General features: G+C 30.7%; 2 protein-coding genes across 9 annotated transcripts in view; one reads left to right on the top strand and one right to left on the bottom strand.

Annotated features, from left to right (window-relative positions):
* The window catches only part of LOC141455619 (neuroligin-4, X-linked-like), a 577,612-nt gene that overhangs the window by 148,998 nt on the left and 409,245 nt on the right, over positions 1–19,369 (bottom strand). The window contains exon 1 of one of the 8 annotated variants that reach the window (XM_074130810.1): positions 1,066–1,117. The exons of the other annotated variants lie outside the window; for them this stretch is intronic. The gene's annotated coding sequence lies outside the window, so the exon portion shown is untranslated. Of the gene's footprint in view, positions 1–1,065; positions 1,118–19,369 lie in introns of those variants that run through there. 8 annotated transcript variants of the gene reach the window in all.
* LOC141455624 (uncharacterized) lies at positions 1,100–2,698 on the top strand. The gene is made up of 2 exons (XM_074130843.1): positions 1,100–1,200; positions 2,277–2,698. Exons 1-2 carry the CDS (start codon positions 1,181–1,183, stop codon positions 2,662–2,664), a joined length of 408 nt encoding a protein of 135 aa, XP_073986944.1. The 5' UTR covers positions 1,100–1,180; the 3' UTR covers positions 2,665–2,698.

The raw sequence follows: 19,369 nt of genomic DNA on the forward strand, positions 1-19,369 counted from the left end.
AGAAAGCTTTAGAACGTGGTGATGAAGAGCAAATAAGCATCATAAACGTTCCGCAGTAGTGTTCCCAAGTTATCACCGTGTAAACTTTTTTTCCCCGTAAATTCAAGGTAACTTTTATAACTAATTTGTATTTATTTATTTTTTTAATGAGTAAAACAAAGGGACATTAATTTGGTTAATTTATGGAATTGAATGGTAAGTTTTTATTTTTGGTCTTAGCGATTATAGATCAGTTTATTGCAAATACTATTAATTTTCTTTTGCCATTAAATCAGTTATTATTTATTATAATTATTTATGTATTAGAACAAGCCTTAAAAGAAATGTTATCATAAAATTAGAAACGGAACAAATATACGATATGGACACCTTCCTAAAAGATGAATCCATTCAATGTATTATACAAATATCGGCAGATATCCAAACATGATAACTGACAGAAAGAAGATAAGAGAATAAATAGTCTGTGAAATTTGTACAAACACGTAGAAGTAATCAAATAATTTATTACCGTATTGTAAATATATTAATATGTACGTAATATTAAATTATTGAGAAAAGATATTAATAGCAGAGACGACTTGACAAATCGATTACTATAATTCCATTCATCCTTAAAAGAGGCCACTTTTGGCATAACAGCAATTCTTCCTCTTAATAAATAATGGAGAATAATTAAAGTGAATGTGGCACTATTTTAAATTCAAATTTAAAAATAAGCTTGCTATATAAAACAGTATGCGTAGAAACCGGCTTTTCTTGCTCTTCATGTCTGCATCACATAAAAACAACTCTTTTTCCACAATCACAATCTAATACATCAACCAATAACCTAGCGTAGAAAAAAAAAAAAAAAGAATCAACCATTATTTATGCTTCAATGAATAACACTTTCACAGGAGATAAGCTTTTACAGCAGAAAATAACAATGTAATAATTGTAGCGAAAAAATAAATTGCTGTTCAAAGTGGAATGGAAAAATATGTAAATGGCTCCCAAAAGGTGGTAAGTTCAAAATAATAATGTTAGGGAAGGGGGAAAATAATATTTCCTTTATGTTGTTACCTTGTTTTCTTTTTATTCTGTATATTTAAAATATCAAACGCCAACGTAAAACATTCAAAATAACATACATACATATGTAATAAATTATGTATTTGTTTTTAGTAACCAAGGAAAAATGGTATGGTTTTCTTTTAGGTAAGAGAGAAAATTTATTTTATTTATTTATTTTTTAGGCACGGGGTAGGCAATGGAAAAGTCACGGGCTGCGGACTGGAAAAGTAATTTCATTTTCAGACGTGAACTTCAATTTTTTTGGTACTAAATTAGTTTTCTACACCAACAATTTGTGATTCTCTATCAGGAATTTAGCTAGATTGGGATGGAAAAATACCTCAAAAGTTTTCTATGTTTTGTTTTATTTGTAAAACTCTGTATGATTTTCATGCAATTATGATCTACAATGTATTAAAGGCAAGATCATGCTTCAAGTTAGCAGCCCGCGTCCTAAAGAAAAATCATTGATTGAAACTAACAAAATTTGAGGGTGCGTGATCGGAACTGTTGAGCTTCATTTAAGATGGAGAATGAAACGTCAGCACGTACTAGCTGTTTGCTCCAAGACGTACTCCACTTCCATAAACATAACCACGCTAAGTAACTATCCGGGTGTGAACACTCTACAATTAGTGCTCCTGCAAAAGGGCCTGCGTGCACCACTGTAAATATCCTTTCTTTGCCGAAAAATTAATAACTACTTAGCCTCATCGTCTTACAAGAAAATAAGCAAACAACTCTCTAAACCGAATGAATTTGTTTTTAGGAATTAACTCACCGAGTGTCTATGACTATCCCTTTTATTTTCTTTTCCGGGTTATAGTGGGGAATTTCACTTCGATCATCCCAATACAGATGGGCAATGTTGGGTTGGTTTGCTCGTGATATCTCAGTCTACTTGTAACAGAAGATGACTTCCGTTCTTTCAGAACATTTCCTCCTTTAACCTGGCCAATTGGACTTTCGTAGCATAGCCCGTTATAACTGAATTTTGTTTTTTTGTTATAAATAAAAGCTGAACAACTAAAAATAAAAACATTATTTACAAAACAACCATTAGAAGTAAAGTATCAAGTGCAGTTTCAATAAATATATGGAAGGCTGCAATCACCAATTTGGAAACCCATTTATATTCACATTATTTTTTAGAAACTGCCTGTTAATAATAAAACAAGCCATTTTATGAAACTGCTAATTGAATAAAGTACTTTTTTCAGGATTCTTTCTTTAGTGATTATTATAGTATTGTCCATTCTAACTGGCAGTAGACATGCATTCACCATTCAAGATCTTATACACAGAGAATTACGCAAAATAGGTGGCCTATTAAAACAGCTAAATACACCTAAAGAACTGACAGATCCTGGTATTTCTAATGAATTAATCATACCAAATCTACAATTACCAAAACAAATAATTGGGACACCATTTCGCAAATTAGATCATAAACATTTATACTTAGATATGAATACTGAATTGCTATATGATCCTTCAGAATCGACAATTATGGAAGATTATACCAAATTATTGGGTAAATTACCAATAATCAATAATAAACTTTCTGCCTATAATCAAGATTTATTGTTTGCCCACAATGTAGATTGATTCTTGACAATTAAATGCATACATTTAACTGCAATGCTTGTATAATTTATTCCATTTAAAATCTAAGAGATTTGAAGAACATTTTTAATGGAGAGTGAAGGGGAAAAGAATTTATTGAAAGAAACGTAGGTCACTTTTGATTTCATTCGATTTCAGTAGTTCCTTTCGCCAAAAGAAAAGCTGTGTTCTAAACTGCGAGAAGATTTTCCTTTATTAGAGTGAAATTTAAAAAAACTGGCGTAGCCGTTGTTTTAGGAATCTCGGCGTTCCCAATGGTAATTAAATACCTTTATTTCACACTTCATTTTGATTGGTTTATTATTTTTATAGCTAATTGATTGATTTCCATAAAAATCAAAGTTAATAATTTGTCTCCGTTTGATATTTTTTAAAAATAAATTACTAGATTAAACATTTTAAAATGCTTGATTAAAACAAAAAAATTATCTAAACCGTTTCTTAAAGCAAATTTATTTTTATATATCACTATGTTCTTCACGCTTTGGGGCTAAACGGCCGCAAAGCAGGAGTGAACGAACATGGAGGTACAAACAGCACAACTGTAGAGTAACAACGAGAAGTTATTAGCACATCAATTAAGTTGGTGTACTGATACTCAGTACAGCGGCAGGAAGGGAACAGGAAGTAAATTGGTCCTTGAACTGTACTAAATGTGGTACAGTTAGAAAGTAAGGTGAAAATTAAGTTGAACGATGGCAAAGAAGATGAGACGTAGGCTACCCTACTGCAGTCCTATCATTAGAGTTCAGATGTCTCTTCACTTAGTAGCAGAACGACCTGCTTGGGACACTTGACGGCCGGCAAGTCACATGTTTAGTTCATTTTCACCAATACCAGTTAGTCGAGGTAAACATAAAAATTATAAGCCATTCGTGCAAAAAAATTTCAAATCTTATGAAGTCACCATAATGAAAACTCATTATTTATCAAACTCTGATCATTTCACAGTTTTTAAGCAGGTATTATCTTACGATATATCTATTTCCCGTATATCTCCTATTCTTAAGTAAGGTACTCCACGTAATCAAGTTTACACTGAATGCGTTTGAAGTATGTAGTTACACCCACGTGCTATCTCACCAGTGCTCTGATCTACAACCGGATTTGTGTAACGTGAGTGGTGAACCGCATGTAGGTCATATTCCGTTGTGTAGATTGTTAAGTTTATCCTTCGTTAACATAAATTAAGTATGTGATGATGAGCTCAAGTTAGCTAATTTTGAAGAAGTTGCATACAACATAACCTCTTGCTACTTCTATTTATTCATTATCACTCACTCTACGAACACTATATTTAAAAAAATGCAAAAAAGTTATTAGCTTTTTACTAATTAAAAAAAAAATTGTGTGAATCACAAAATGAGATTTTACACTTCACTAAACTAACTAGAAAGAAAACAAAAGTTAGAAGAAAAGTTAATGGTTAGGTCATTCTTTTAGAAAAGTTGAACTTGACAGCATTAACAAACATAATTAGCTGCCAGCCCTTCATTAAAATGGTGCTAGGAAAATACTTGAGTTCTTCTTTCACAAGTACACTAGATCGTCTTTCCTCAAATGAATGAAAACTAGCTATTATCTGCCAGGGCAGCATCACTACACTGCAGCAATTAGTCAAAGAATTAATTATAAGTACAGGACAACTACAAAATACACGAAGCTTCTCATTAGCCTGCTCCAATCTTTCACTTTGGACACTTCAATTTTTATCCTTCATTTTAAAATGAAATTTTTAGTTTAATAAATTTATAAAGATGAAAAGTAACGTTATAACATAAATTTTTGCGAAAATTATTGGAAAAAAGTATAAATTATATTGTAATCCAAAAACGGACCATGAATTATCTTGTAAGTTATAAATTGCCTTTTGATAAATCTGAATAATTAAGGAGATTGCTGCTCTAAAACGAAGTTAAAAGGCAAAAGTGAAACAATATAAACGGCGGAAATTTGGATGTGGTGGTCAAAGATTATGAAGAAGTACGAGCTTCCTCCGATTTTTCATTTAAAGAAATAGTTTAAAAATGGTCGAAATAATTGTTTGCATTGCAACTTACAAACACTGTTTAAGGGGTTATAGGCAGTCAGAAATTTGAAAAAATCGATTTTTTTAAAAAAAATTTATATTAAAGTATAGTATCTCAGGAATGTTGTCCTAAAATTTCAAGTCGATCCGAGCAAAATTGCAAGAGTGAAAGTGTTTACAAGCCGCGACCGTTCGAATTACCATCGCTGAGCACAGAGCTCAACTTGCTACGCGGGAGGCAAGAATCCTACGCAGACAGCAGAAATCGGAAAACTTGATTATGGGCCTGGAATCGATGACACAGTGTAAGTTGAAAAAAAGATTATCCAGGTTTTATTCGCAAACCTTTAACCGCTGAAAACTTTAAACGCATTTTTCTCAAAACTACGTTTTCAAAGTCGGTGGACACGATATCTCAAAATCTACTGCACCGATCTTTTTGAAATTTTACGTATTTCTTTTACACATATTAAAATCGTACTTGGACGAAGGATTTTTTTTTTTCAATGAATAGAACTTGTTTTACAAACATAAAATGGTCAATTTTTTTTAGTGAAAATCGTGAATCAAACTTTAAAGTTGTCCCAAAAATTAAAAATTCAATTTTTTTCTAAATCCTTCGTTCAAGTACGAGATAAAGTCATCTACTAACGAAATCTTTTCGAAATTTTGATTTCAGATGATCCAGTCTCAAGATATCATGTCCACGAGAGGGTTGCATTTTTTTGACGTGTTGCATTAAAATATTCGCCATTAGTACAATTATTATTAATTTGTAACGAAAAAATTACAATAAGTTCTTTAAACATGGACTGATATGACGCAAAAGTTCCCGAATAAAAAAGTAAACACGTTTTTCCCCCCAAAAATTAGAAAAAATGACTTTTTTGGCGCCTCTGACTGCCTATAACCCCTTAAGGAATTTACTTGCAATAGTTAGAGGAGGCAATAAATCCATTGGGTCGCGGTGGCGTAGGCCCTTAAAGGCCGCCCTACTGGATCTAATCTAATCTAAGAGTAAGCAATAAATGATGGAATGGGGCGGTAACAAAAAAGAATAATTTATTGTTTTATCATTTTAAGTGCTGATCGTTTTTTCAGACAACTTACAAAATCTAACACACATACTTTATTCAACGGTATAATAATGTAACAAGTTCATATGTCGTCCATTCAACTTTTCATTCAGAAATAATTCAATGAAAATATACATTGAAATTTTGTTGCAAGTAAGGAAGGTCCATTCCAAACAAACTATATTGGGTACTCCTCCAATAATTTATTCATACTTGATATACGGGCTGGAACAGACTCTCAGATATTGCAGACCCAAAAGATACGTGTTCTTTATTTTATAACACTGTCGCCATCGGAAGTATAAAAGCGGATTCCTAAATATTCATATATGAGCTAACAGTAATAAGTAATAAGAAGAGAATTATTTTGTCTCTCTGAAATATTGCACTCTATGAATTTTGCAAGATGAATGTGAAATTCGAACAGAAAGCCAAGATATAAATTTTTATTTTCGCAATATTGTTTAATAATAATAATCAATTACAATAATCAATTACGTGTACAATAATGCTAGTATTCAATTTCAGTACTTCTACTTTCTTCTAAATTCTTCAATTTAGCTAGTAATTTTAATTTTATATTTTTTTAAAATTCAAGGAGCGTCAGGTTATTAGCACCCGGAGCTTTTTTCAGTGCAATACCAGTTTCCGGACAATGTTGTCCATCACCGGATAGTGAGCACTAAGAAACTCCTAGAAAGAGAAAATCTAAGGGCCCAGCAGCTGGATTCGAACCAGGGATCTCCGCGATGGCATCTAGTAAACACTAATCCCTAATTCCTTATTAATCCCTTCCCTATATATTATCATTGTTTTATTTATTTGAATAGTTTTTTTTCCTGATCTAAAGAAAATAAGCTGAATGAGTTGTTTGGAATAATATTGTAAATTTTGGGTTGTTATTTACTTAAATTTTTTTCTATATTTGGTAGGTTACTTTAAGGGAGTAGGAGAGATAACAGATTTGTACAAACTACATAGAGAAGCTGATGAAATGAAGGAAATTAGATTAGGTACATTATGATATGCGGTTAAGGAGAACAGAAAGAGAGAGAGAGAGAGTGATGAAGAATGAGGAAAGGTGAGGTCATGAATTCCTTTGGACGTCCAGGAATGGACTCTGGATGGGTAACTGTTCAAGCAGGTAAGAGTAAACCCCGAGTAGATCATATTGTCAATATTGCGAGGAATCTCCCGAATTTTGCATTGGAACTCCACCAACCATCTATCTTCATGGCATTAAACGTGGAGTAGATCTGACACGCCCTTCTAAACCTCTGAGAAGTGCCTAGAAACTTCTTGCAATAAAAGGCACTTTTACAATAACTGTTTCTCAAAATCTAACTGCCTATTTAATGTTAGTGGCCATAGAACATTAAATTCTAATGTAAGGTAATTGTATAAACTAAGTAAGAGAAACTCCTAGTGGGGATTCATTCCATGGAATGAATGTAACCTCTAAAACTTCAGTTTTCTACCGTAATAAGACAATCTGGGCATCCGGAGCTGTCTTCTGTGCACTCACAAGAAACAGACAAGAACTACGAAAATGACGGATGCTAAAGATATTTTACTGTATATTGTAGAAGTAACATTTTTATTTTTATTTTTAATACTACATTAAGTGTAGAAAAGGAGACAAAAAATCAGAACATAATAAAAATAGTGCTGCGATCTACTGGTGGTAGTTTGCGGCCTTCCACTCCCATTTGCATATATAGAGGTGAATAGAGTATGCAGATTGAAGCAACTAAAGAAGAATATCGGAAGAAGAAAGTTCTTCTATTGAAGAAAAGAAAAACTATATCGGCTTTAGTCACAAAGGTGAAACTGAAGTGCTCAGGTAGCAGCGGCTCACTGCTAACCCGATGCGGTATGGAATAAAAAATACGGCGTTAGGGATGGAATAGAGAGAATGTACCAGTATTCGAGAGTGAAAGACGGAAAGGGTTCTGATGAAGGGTGGAAAGGGTTTTATTTCTGTAAAGACCACAAGAACTCTATAAATAGGTAGACCCTAACGCTCACCCCTAACTCTTCAACTTCAAAGCAATTTCGCAGACACCCATCAGTAATTTGCTTTGGAAAATTGTTATTTTATTTTAGAAGAGAGAACAGGAATGTTTAAAATACCAATCTTAATGTTAATTGTTAGCAATTGTACAAAGTTAACTCTATAACTTCAAATATCTCGAAAACTACTCGATAGATTTTTTTTATATTTTACCTGTGTACGAAGACTACTATTGTCTATAATTGTGTAAAATTTAGTAAAAATCTATCGAGCAGAAAACAAGATATTTAGGGTTAAAGTTAGTTTCCGTTCTATAAAGAGAAAACTTCAACTTCCAATATCTCAAAAACTACTAGATGGATTTTGTTTATATTTTACCTGTGTACGAAGACTACTGTTGCCTATAATTGTGTCAATTTTAGTAAAAATCTATCGAGCAGAAAACAAGATATTTAGGGTTAAAGTTAGTTTCCGTTCTATAAAGAGAAAACTTCAACTTCCAATATCTCAAAAACTACTAGATGGATTTTGTTTATATTTTACCTGTGTACGAAGACTACTGTTGCCTATAATTGTGTCAATTTTAGTAAAAATCTATCGAGCAGAAAACGAGATATTTGGAGTTAAAGTTTGTTTCCGTTCTATAAAGAGAAAACTTTAACTTCAAATATCTCGAAAACTACTCGGTAGATTTTGTTAATATTTTATCTATATATAGAGACTAGTATTGTCTATAATTGTGTAAAATTTAGTAAAAATCTATCGAGCAGAAAACGAGATATTTGGGGTTAAAGTTTGTTTCCGTTCTATAAAGAGAAAACTTTAACTTCAAATATCTCGAAAACTACTCGGTAGATTTTGTTAATATTTTATCTATATATAGAGACTAGTATTGTCTATAATTGTGTAAAATTTAGTAAAAATCTATCGAGCAGAAAACGAGATATTTGGGGTTAAAGTTTGTTTCCGTTCTATAAAGAGAAAACTTTAACTTCAAATATCTCGAAAACTACTCGGTAGATTTTGTAAATATTTTATCTATATATAGAGACTAGTATTGTCTATAATTGTGTAAAATTTAGTAAAAATCTATCGAGCAGAAAACGAGATATTTGGGGTTAAAGTTTGTTTCCGTTCTATAAAGAGAAAACTTTAACTTCAAATATCTCGAAAACTACTCGGTAGATTTTGTTAATATTTTATCTATATATAGAGACTAGTATTGTCTATAATTGTGTAAAATTTAGTAAAAATCTATCGAGCAGAAAACGAGATATTTGGGGTTAAAGTTTGTTTCCGTTCTATAAAGAGAAAACTTTAACTTCAAATATCTCGAAAACTACTCGATAGATTTTTTTTATATTTTACCTGTGTACGAAGACTACTGTTGCCTATAATTGTGTCAATTTTAGTAAAAATCTATCGAGCAGAAAACAAGATATTTAGGGTTAAAGTTAGTTTCCGTTCTATAAAGAGAAAACTTTAACTTCAAATATCTCGAAAACTACTCGATAGATTTTTTTTATATTTTACCTGTGTACGAAGACTACTGTTGCCTATAATTGTGTCAATTTTAGTAAAAATCTATCGAGCAGAAAACAAGATATTTAGGGTTAAAGTTAGTTTCCGTTCTATAAAGAGAAAACTTCAACTTCAAATATCTCGAAAACTACTCGATAGATTTTTTTTATATTTTACCTGTGTACGAAGACTACTGTTGCCTATAATTGTGTCAATTTTAGTAAAAATCTATCGAGCAGAAAACAAGATATTTAGGGTTAAAGTTAGTTTCCGTTCTATAAAGAGAAAACTTTAACTTCAAATATCTCGAAAACTACTCGATAGATTTTTTTTATATTTTACCTGTGTACGAAGACTACTGTTGCCTATAATTGTGTCAATTTTAGTAAAAATCTATCGAGCAGAAAACAAGATATTTAGGGTTAAAGTTAGTTTCCGTTCTATAAAGAGAAAACTTCAACTTCCAATATCTCAAAAACTACTAGATGGATTTTGTTTATATTTTACCTGTGTACGAAGACTACTGTTGCCTATAATTGTGTCAATTTTAGTAAAAATCTATCGAGCAGAAAACAAGATATTTAGGGTTAAAGTTAGTTTCCGTTCTATAAAGAGAAAACTTCAACTTCCAATATCTCAAAAACTACTAGATGGATTTTGTTTATATTTTACCTGTGTACGAAGACTACTGTTGCCTATAATTGTGTCAATTTTAGTAAAAATCTATCGAGCAGAAAACGAGATATTTGGGGTTAAAGTTTGTTTCCGTTCTATAAAGAGAAAACTTTAACTTCAAATATCTCGAAAACTACTCGGTAGATTTTGTTAATATTTTATCTATATATAGAGACTAGTATTGTCTATAATTGTGTAAAATTTAGTAAAAATCTATCGAGCAGAAAACGAGATATTTGGGGTTAAAGTTTGTTTCCGTTCTATAAAGAGAAAACTTTAACTTCAAATATCTCGAAAACTACTCCGTAGATTTTGTTAATATTTTATCTATATATAGAGACTAGTATTGTCTATAATTGTGTAAAATTTAGTAAAAATCTATCGAGCAGAAAACGAGATATTTGGGGTTAAAGTTTGTTTCCGTTCTATAAAGAGAAAACTTTAACTTCAAATATCTCGAAAACTACTCGATAGATTTTTTTTATATTTTACCTGTGTACGAAGACTACTGTTGCCTATAATTGTGTCAATTTTAGTAAAAATCTATCGAGCAGAAAACAAGATATTTAGGGTTAAAGTTAGTTTCCGTTCTATAAAGAGAAAACTTTAACTTCAAATATCTCGAAAACTACTCGGTAGATTTTGTTAATATTTTATCTATATATAGAGACTAGTATTGTCTATAATTGTGTAAAATTTAGTAAAAATCTATCGAGCAGAAAACGAGATATTTGGGGTTAAAGTTTGTTTCCGTTCTATAAAGAGAAAACTTTAACTTCAAATATCTCGAAAACTACTCGGTAGATTTTGTTAATATTTTATCTATATATAGAGACTAGTATTGTCTATAATTGTGTAAAATTTAGTAAAAATCTATCGAGCAGAAAACGAGATATTTGGGGTTAAAGTTTGTTTCCGTTCTATAAAGAGAAAACTTTAACTTCAAATATCTCGAAAACTACTCGATAGATTTTTTTTATATTTTACCTGTGTACGAAGACTACTGTTGCCTATAATTGTGTCAATTTTAGTAAAAATCTATCGAGCAAAAAACAAGATATTTAGGGTTAAAGTTAGTTTCCGTTCTATAAAGAGAAAACTTTAACTTCAAATATCTCGAAAACTACTCCGTAGATTTTGTTAATATTTTATCTATATATAGAGACTAGTATTGTCTATAATTGTGTAAAATTTAGTAAAAATCTATCGAGCAGAAAACGAGATATTTGGGGTTAAAGTTTGTTTCCGTTCTATAAAGAGAAAACTTTAACTTCAAATATCTCGAAAACTACTCGATAGATTTTTTTTATATTTTACCTGTGTACGAAGACTACTGTTGCCTATAATTGTGTCAATTTTAGTAAAAATCTATCGAGCAGAAAACAAGATATTTAGGGTTAAAGTTAGTTTCCGTTCTATAAAGAGAAAACTTTAACTTCAAATATCTCGAAAACTACTCGGTAGATTTTGTTAATATTTTATCTATATATAGAGACTAGTATTGTCTATAATTGTGTAAAATTTAGTAAAAATCTATCGAGCAGAAAACGAGATATTTGGGGTTAAAGTTTGTTTCCGTTCTATAAAGAGAAAACTTTAACTTCAAATATCTCGAAAACTACTCGGTAGATTTTGTTAATATTTTATCTATATATAGAGACTAGTATTGTCTATAATTGTGTAAAATTTAGTAAAAATCTATCGAGCAGAAAACGAGATATTTGGGGTTAAAGTTTGTTTCCGTTCTATAAAGAGAAAACTTTAACTTCAAATATCTCGAAAACTACTCGATAGATTTTTTTTATATTTTACCTGTGTACGAAGACTACTGTTGCCTATAATTGTGTCAATTTTAGTAAAAATCTATCGAGCAGAAAACGAGATATTTGGGGTTAAAGTTTGTTTCCGTTCTATAAAGAGAAAACTTTAACTTCAAATATCTCGAAAACTACTCGGTAGATTTTGTTAATATTTTATCTATATATAGAGACTAGTATTGTCTATAATTGTGTAAAATTTAGTAAAAATCTATCGAGCAGAAAACGAGATATTTGGGGTTAAAGTTTGTTTCCGTTCTATAAAGAGAAAACTTTAACTTCAAATATCTCGAAAACTACTCGGTAGATTTTGTTAATATTTTATCTATATATAGAGACTAGTATTGTCTATAATTGTGTAAAATTTAGTAAAAATCTATCGAGCAGAAAACGAGATATTTGGGGTTAAAGTTTGTTTCCGTTCTATAAAGAGAAAACTTTAACTTCAAATATCTCGAAAACTACTCGGTAGATTTTGTTAATATTTTATCTATATATAGAGACTAGTATTGTCTATAATTGTGTAAAATTTAGTAAAAATCTATCGAGCAGAAAACGAGATATTTGGGGTTAAAGTTTGTTTCCGTTCTATAAAGAGAAAACTTTAACTTCAAATATCTCGAAAACTACTCGGTAGATTTTGTTAATATTTTATCTATATATAGAGACTAGTATTGTCTATAATTGTGTCAATTTTAGTAAAAATCTATCGAGCAGAAAACGAGATATTTGGGGTTAAAGTTTGTTTCCGTTCTATAAAGAGAAAACTTTAACTTCAAATATCTCGAAAACTACTCGGTAGATTTTGTTAATATTTTATCTATATATGGAGACTAGTATTGTCTATAATTGTGTCAATTTTAGTAAAAATCTATCGAGCAGAAAACGAGATATTTGGGGTTAAAGTTTGTTTCCGTTCTATAAAGAGAAAACTTTAACTTCAAATATCTCGAAAACTACTCCGTAGATTTTGTTAATATTTTATCTATATATGGAGACTAGTATTGTCTATAATTGTGTCAATTTTAGTAAAAATCTATCGAGCAGAAAACGAGATATTTGGGGTTAAAGTTTGTTTCCGTTCTATAAAGAGAAAACTTTAACTTCAAATATCTCGAAAACTACTCGGTAGATTTTGTTAATATTTTATCTATATATAGAGACTAGTATTGTCTATAATTGTGTCAATTTTAGTAAAAATCTATCGAGCAGAAAACGAGATATTTGGGGTTAAAGTTTGTTTCCGTTCTATAAAGAGAAAACTTTAACTTCAAATATCTCGAAAACTACTAGATGGATTTTGTTTATATTTTACCTGTGTACGAAGACTACTGTTGCCTATAATTGTGTCAATTTTAGTAAAAATCTATCGAGCAGAAAACGAGATATTTGGGGTTAAAGTTTGTTTCCGTTCTATAAAGAGAAAACTTTAACTTCAAATATCTCGAAAACTACTCGGTAGATTTTGTTAATATTTTATCTATATATGGAGACTAGTATTGTCTATAATTGTGTCAATTTTAGTAAAAATCTATCGAGCAGAAAACGAGATATTTGGGGTTAAAGTTTGTTTCCGTTCTATAAAGAGAAAACTTTAACTTCAAATATCTCGAAAACTACTAGATGGATTTTGTTTATATTTTACCTGTGTACGAAGACTACTGTTGCCTATAATTGTGTTAATTTTAGTAAAAATCTATCGAGCAGAAAACGAGATATTTGGGGTTAAAGTTTGTTTCCGTTCTATAAAGAGAAAACTTTAACTTCAAATATCTCGAAAACTACTCGGTAGATTTTGTTAATATTTTATCTATATATAGAGACTAGTATTGTCTATAATTGTGTCAATTTTAGTAAAAATCTATCGAGCAGAAAACGAGATATTTGGGGTTAAAGTTTGTTTCCGTTCTATAAAGAGAAAACTTTAACTTCAAATATCTCGAAAACTACTCGGTAGATTTTGTTAATATTTTATCTATATATAGAGACTAGTATTGTCTATAATTGTGTAAAATTTAGTAAAAATCTATCGAGCAGAAAACGAGATATTTGGGGTTAAAGTTTGTTTCCGTTCTATAAAGAGAAAACTTTAACTTCAAATATCTCGAAAACTACTCGGTAGATTTTGTTAATATTTTATCTATATATAGAGACTAGTATTGTCTATAATTGTGTCAATTTTAGTAAAAATCTATCGAGCAGAAAACGAGATATTTGGGGTTAAAGTTTGTTTCCGTTCTATAAAGAGAAAACTTTAACTTCAAATATCTCGAAAACTACTCGGTAGATTTTGTTAATATTTTATCTATATATAGAGACTAGTATTGTCTATAATTGTGTAAAATTTAGTAAAAATCTATCGAGCAGAAAACGAGATATTTGGGGTTAAAGTTTGTTTCCGTTCTATAAAGAGAAAACTTTAACTTCAAATATCTCGAAAACTACTCGATAGATTTTTTTTATATTTTACCTGTGTACGAAGACTACTGTTGCCTATAATTGTGTCAATTTTAGTAAAAATCTATCGAGCAGAAAACGAGATATTTGGGGTTAAAGTTTGTTTCCGTTCTATAAAGAGAAAACTTTAACTTCAAATATCTCGAAAACTACTCGGTAGATTTTGTTTATATTTTACCTGTGTACGAAGACTACTGTTGCCTATAATTGTGTCAATTTTAGTAAAAATCTATCGAGCAGAAAACGAGATATTTGGGGTTAAAGTTTGTTTCCGTTCTATAAAGAGAAAACTTTAACTTCAAATATCTCGAAAACTACTCGGTAGATTTTGTTTATATTTTACCTGTGTACGAAGACTACTGTTGCCTATAATTGTGTCAATTTTAGTAAAAATCTATCGAGCAGAAAACGAGATATTTGGGGTTAAAGTTTGTTTCCGTTCTATAAAGAGAAAACTTTAACTTCAAATATCTCGAAAACTACTAGATGGATTTTGTTTATATTTTACCTGTGTACGAAGACTACTGTTGCCTATAATTGTGTCAATTTTAGTAAAAATCTATCGAGCAGAAAACGAGATATTTGGGGTTAAAGTTTGTTTCCGTTCTATAAAGAGAAAACTTTAACTTCAAATATCTCGAAAACTACTCGATAGATTTTTTTTATATTTTACCTGTGTACGAAGACTACTGTTGCCTATAATTGTGTCAATTTTAGTAAAAATCTATCGAGCAGAAAACGAGATATTTGGGGTTAAAGTTTGTTTCCGTTCTATAAAGAGAAAACTTTAACTTCAAATATCTCGAAAACTACTCGATAGATTTTTTTTATATTTTACCTGTGTACGAAGACTACTGTTGCCTATAATTGTGTCAATTTTAGTAAAAATCTATCGAGCAGAAAACGAGATATTTGGGGTTAAAGTTTGTTTCCGTTCCATAAAGAGAAAACTTTAACTTCAAATATCTCGAAAACTACTCGATAGATTTTTTTTATATTTTACCTGTGTACGAAGACTACTGTTGCCTATAATTGTGTCAATTTTAGTAAAAATCTATCGAGCAGAAAACGAGATATTTGGGGTTAAAGTTTGTTTCCGTTCTATAAAGAGAAAACTTTAACTTCAAATATCTCGAAAACTACTCGGTAGATTTTGTTAATATTTTATCTATATATAGAGACTAGTATTGTCTATAATTGTGTCAATTTTAGTAAAAATCTATCGAGCAGAAAACGAGATATTTGGGGTTAAAGTTTGTTTCCGTTCTATAAAGAGAAAACTTTAACTTCAAATATCTCGAAAACTACTCGGTAGATTTTGTTTATATTTTACCTGTGTACGAAGACTACTGTTGCCTATAATTGTGTCAATTTTAGTAAAAATCTATCGAGCAGAAAACGAGATATTTGGGGTTAAAGTTTGTTTCCGTTCTATAAAGAGAAAACTTTAACTTCAAATATCTCGAAAACTACTCGGTAGATTTTGTTAATATTTTATCTATATATAGAGACTAGTATTGTCTATAATTGTGTCAATTTTAGTAAAAATCTATCGAGCAGAAAACGAGATATTTGGGGTTAAAGTTTGTTTCCGTTCTATAAAGAGAAAACTTTAACTTCAAATATCTCGAAAACTACTCGGTAGATTTTGTTTATATTTTACCTGTGTACGAAGACTACTGTTGCCTATAATTGTGTCAATTTTAGTAAAAATCTATCGAGCAGAAAACGAGATATTTGGGGTTAAAGTTTGTTTCCGTTCTATAAAGAGAAAACTTTAACTTCAAATATCTCGAAAACTACTCGATAGATTTTTTTTATATTTTACCTGTGTACGAAGACTACTGTTGCCTATAATTGTGTCAATTTTAGTAAAAATCTATCGAGCAGAAAACGAGATATTTGGGGTTAAAGTTTGTTTCCGTTCTATAAAGAGAAAACTTTAACTTCAAATATCTCGAAAACTACTCGATAGATTTTTTTTATATTTTACCTGTGTACGAAGACTACTGTTGCCTATAATTGTGTCAATTTTAGTAAAAATCTATCGAGCAGAAAACGAGATATTTGGGGTTAAAGTTTGTTTCCGTTCTATAAAGAGAAAACTTTAACTTCAAATATCTCGAAAACTACTCGGTAGATTTTGTTTATATTTTACCTGTGTACGAAGACTACTGTTGCCTATAATTGTGTCAATTTTAGTAAAAATCTATCGAGCAGAAAACGAGATATTTGGGGTTAAAGTTTGTTTCCGTTCTATAAAGAGAAAACTTTAACTTCAAATATCTCGAAAACTACTCGATAGATTTTTTTTATATTTTACCTGTGTACGAAGACTACTGTTGCCTATAATTGTGTCAATTTTAGTAAAAATCTATCGAGCAGAAAACGAGATATTTGGGGTTAAAGTTTGTTTCCGTTCTATAAAGAGAAAACTTTAACTTCAAATATCTCGAAAAGTACTCGGTAGATTTTGTTAATATTTTATCTATATATAGAGACTAGTATTGTCTATAATTGTGTAAAATTTAGTAAAAATCTATCGAGCAGAAAACGAGATATTTGGGGTTAAAGTTTGTTTCCGTTCTATAAAGAGAAAACTTTAACTTCAAATATCTCGAAAACTACTCGATAGATTTTTTTTATATTTTACCTGTGTACGAAGACTACTGTTGCCTATAATTGTGTCAATTTTAGTAAAAATCTATCGAGCAGAAAACAAGATATTTAGGGTTAAAGTTAGTTTCCGTTCTATAAAGAGAAAACTTCAACTTCCAATATCTCAAAAACTACTAGATGGATTTTGTTTATATTTTACCTGTGTACGAAGACTACTGTTGCCTATAATTGTGTCAATTTTAGTAAAAATCTATCGAGCAGAAAACAAGATATTTAGGGTTAAAGTTAGTTTCCGTTCTATAAAGAGAAAACTTCAACTTCCAATATCTCAAAAACTACTAGATGGATTTTGTTTATATTTTACCTGTGTACGAAGACTACTGTTGCCTATAATTGTGTCAATTTTAGTAAAAATCTATCGAGCAGAAAACGAGATATTTGGGGTTAAAGTTTGTTTCCGTTCTATAAAGAGAAAACTTTAACTTCAAATATCTCGAAAACTACTCGGTAGATTTTGTTAATATTTTATCTATATATGGAGACTACTATTGTCTATAATTGTGTAAAATTTAGTAAAAATCTATCGAACAGAAAACAAGATATTTTGGGTTAAAGTTTGTTTCCGTTCTATAAAGTGAAAACTTTAACTTCAAATATCTCGAAAACTACTCGATAGATTTTGTTTATATTTTACGTTTGTACGAAGACTACTATTGTCTATAATTGTGTAAAATTTAGTAAAAATCTATCAAGCAGAAAACGAGATATTTAGGGTTGAAAACTCGAGATCCACAAAAGCTTTATCCACATAAAATATCGAATCGAATGACAATTCATTGACGTAAATCAGTTCACGCGTTGATAATTTAAACGTTTGCAATACTTCCTCTTAGTAGGTGTAAGAGCATAATGGCGCTGTGGAGTCACGTAGGGAAGCTTTAACCACTTCTTCTTGCTAAACTTTATCAATCCAGACAGTGTTATAGAAATATTAGTAATAATAGTTTTAGAAAGGGCTTTACTTGCGTGCGACAAACTCTCCTTCTTAAGTGGCACAGCGTCGAGGCTTTTAATGTGCAAATCTGTACAAAATTTCCATTCGAATGACATTTCATTCATGAAAATCGGTTAACGCGTCGATAATTTGAAACCATTGCTGTACTTCCCCTCAACAGATGTAAGAGCAGATCGTCGCTTTAATGTTACATAGAGGAGTACTTGGGTAACCCTTTCATTCTACCAATTTTTGTCAAAATCAGGCCAAGATTTACTGAGTAATGAGTAATAATAATTTTGAAGGGAGCCTTACATAAAGGGGTTAACTCCTTCCCCATTCGTTGTACAGCGTCGAGATCCCCAAAAGGCGCATCTACATAAAATTCCGAATCGTACGAAACTTCATACATGAAAATCGGTTCGCGCGTTTAGGCGCTACTGAGTTTACAAAAAAGGTAACAACAACAACAAGAACAATTTTTGAAAAAGCCGTTTTTGCTCATTTGCAGCATTTTTTTTTTTTTCTCAAAATCTATCAGATCTACAGGGGGTGGACAAAAAAATGGAAACACCTTGAAAAATCATCAAAATACTTTTGTGGAAACTGAGTTCTGGACATGTCTATTGAGCTCAATAGTGATTTTAGGAGCTGTGGTCTTGCGATCAGCTCTAACAATTCGCTTCAGAGTCCGACGGTCTCTCTCAGACAACTTCGACTTTCGACCAGACCTGTGCTTGGCTAAGGACGTTTTCCCTTCTCTTTCAAAAGCAGTCATTACTTTTGAGACATTACCTCTTGAAACGCCAAATATTCGGGCACATTCTGTTACACTGCCATTCGAGCACCAACAATTTGGCCTCTTTGAAAGTCTGAGAGGTCCGCCATTTCTAGAAGGTTATAAACAATTTCCTTAAATTTCTTTTGTTTTTTAAAAAAAAGGTAGGTTAAAAAGCCATAGCAAATTGCAGAATTTAAAAAAAAAACATTGAAATATGTCAAGTTTTGATTGATTTGAACATGTTCAATCATTATGATGCCAAAAGTCAAGTGTTTCCATTCTTTTGTCCACCCCCTGTAGGTTGTTGCAAAAAAATTACTGTTATAAAGGAGGATTTTCCCTATATTACAAAGAAAATTTGGGTATTTTATCTTTTATAGAAAAAGAGAAAAAAATTGTCAAAGTTGGGTGCTTTTCAACGTTACGCTTTTTCGTGCAGTTTTTGACGATCAACCCTTATAACATACAACTGTCCTACCGGACAGTTTTAATTACATGATATTCAAATGAAAATTAATGCAGTATAATTACTTGAATAATATCAATGAAGTATTAATGAAATGTTGGGTACTTGCTGATTTGTGTACCTTTTGGCTTTTAATCAACCCTTATACTGAACATTTTAAACTGTAAGTTTTTGTTAAGGAGATTTTTGTACCTTTTGGATAGATTTTCCTTTTTGTCTACTTTGCAAAGTTACATAT

The sequence above is a fragment of the Rhodnius prolixus genome, unplaced genomic scaffold (assembly GCF_049639745.1).
Source record: "Rhodnius prolixus isolate KJV_2025 unplaced genomic scaffold, Rpr scaffold_4, whole genome shotgun sequence".
Taxonomy (NCBI): Eukaryota; Metazoa; Arthropoda; class Insecta; order Hemiptera; family Reduviidae; genus Rhodnius; species Rhodnius prolixus.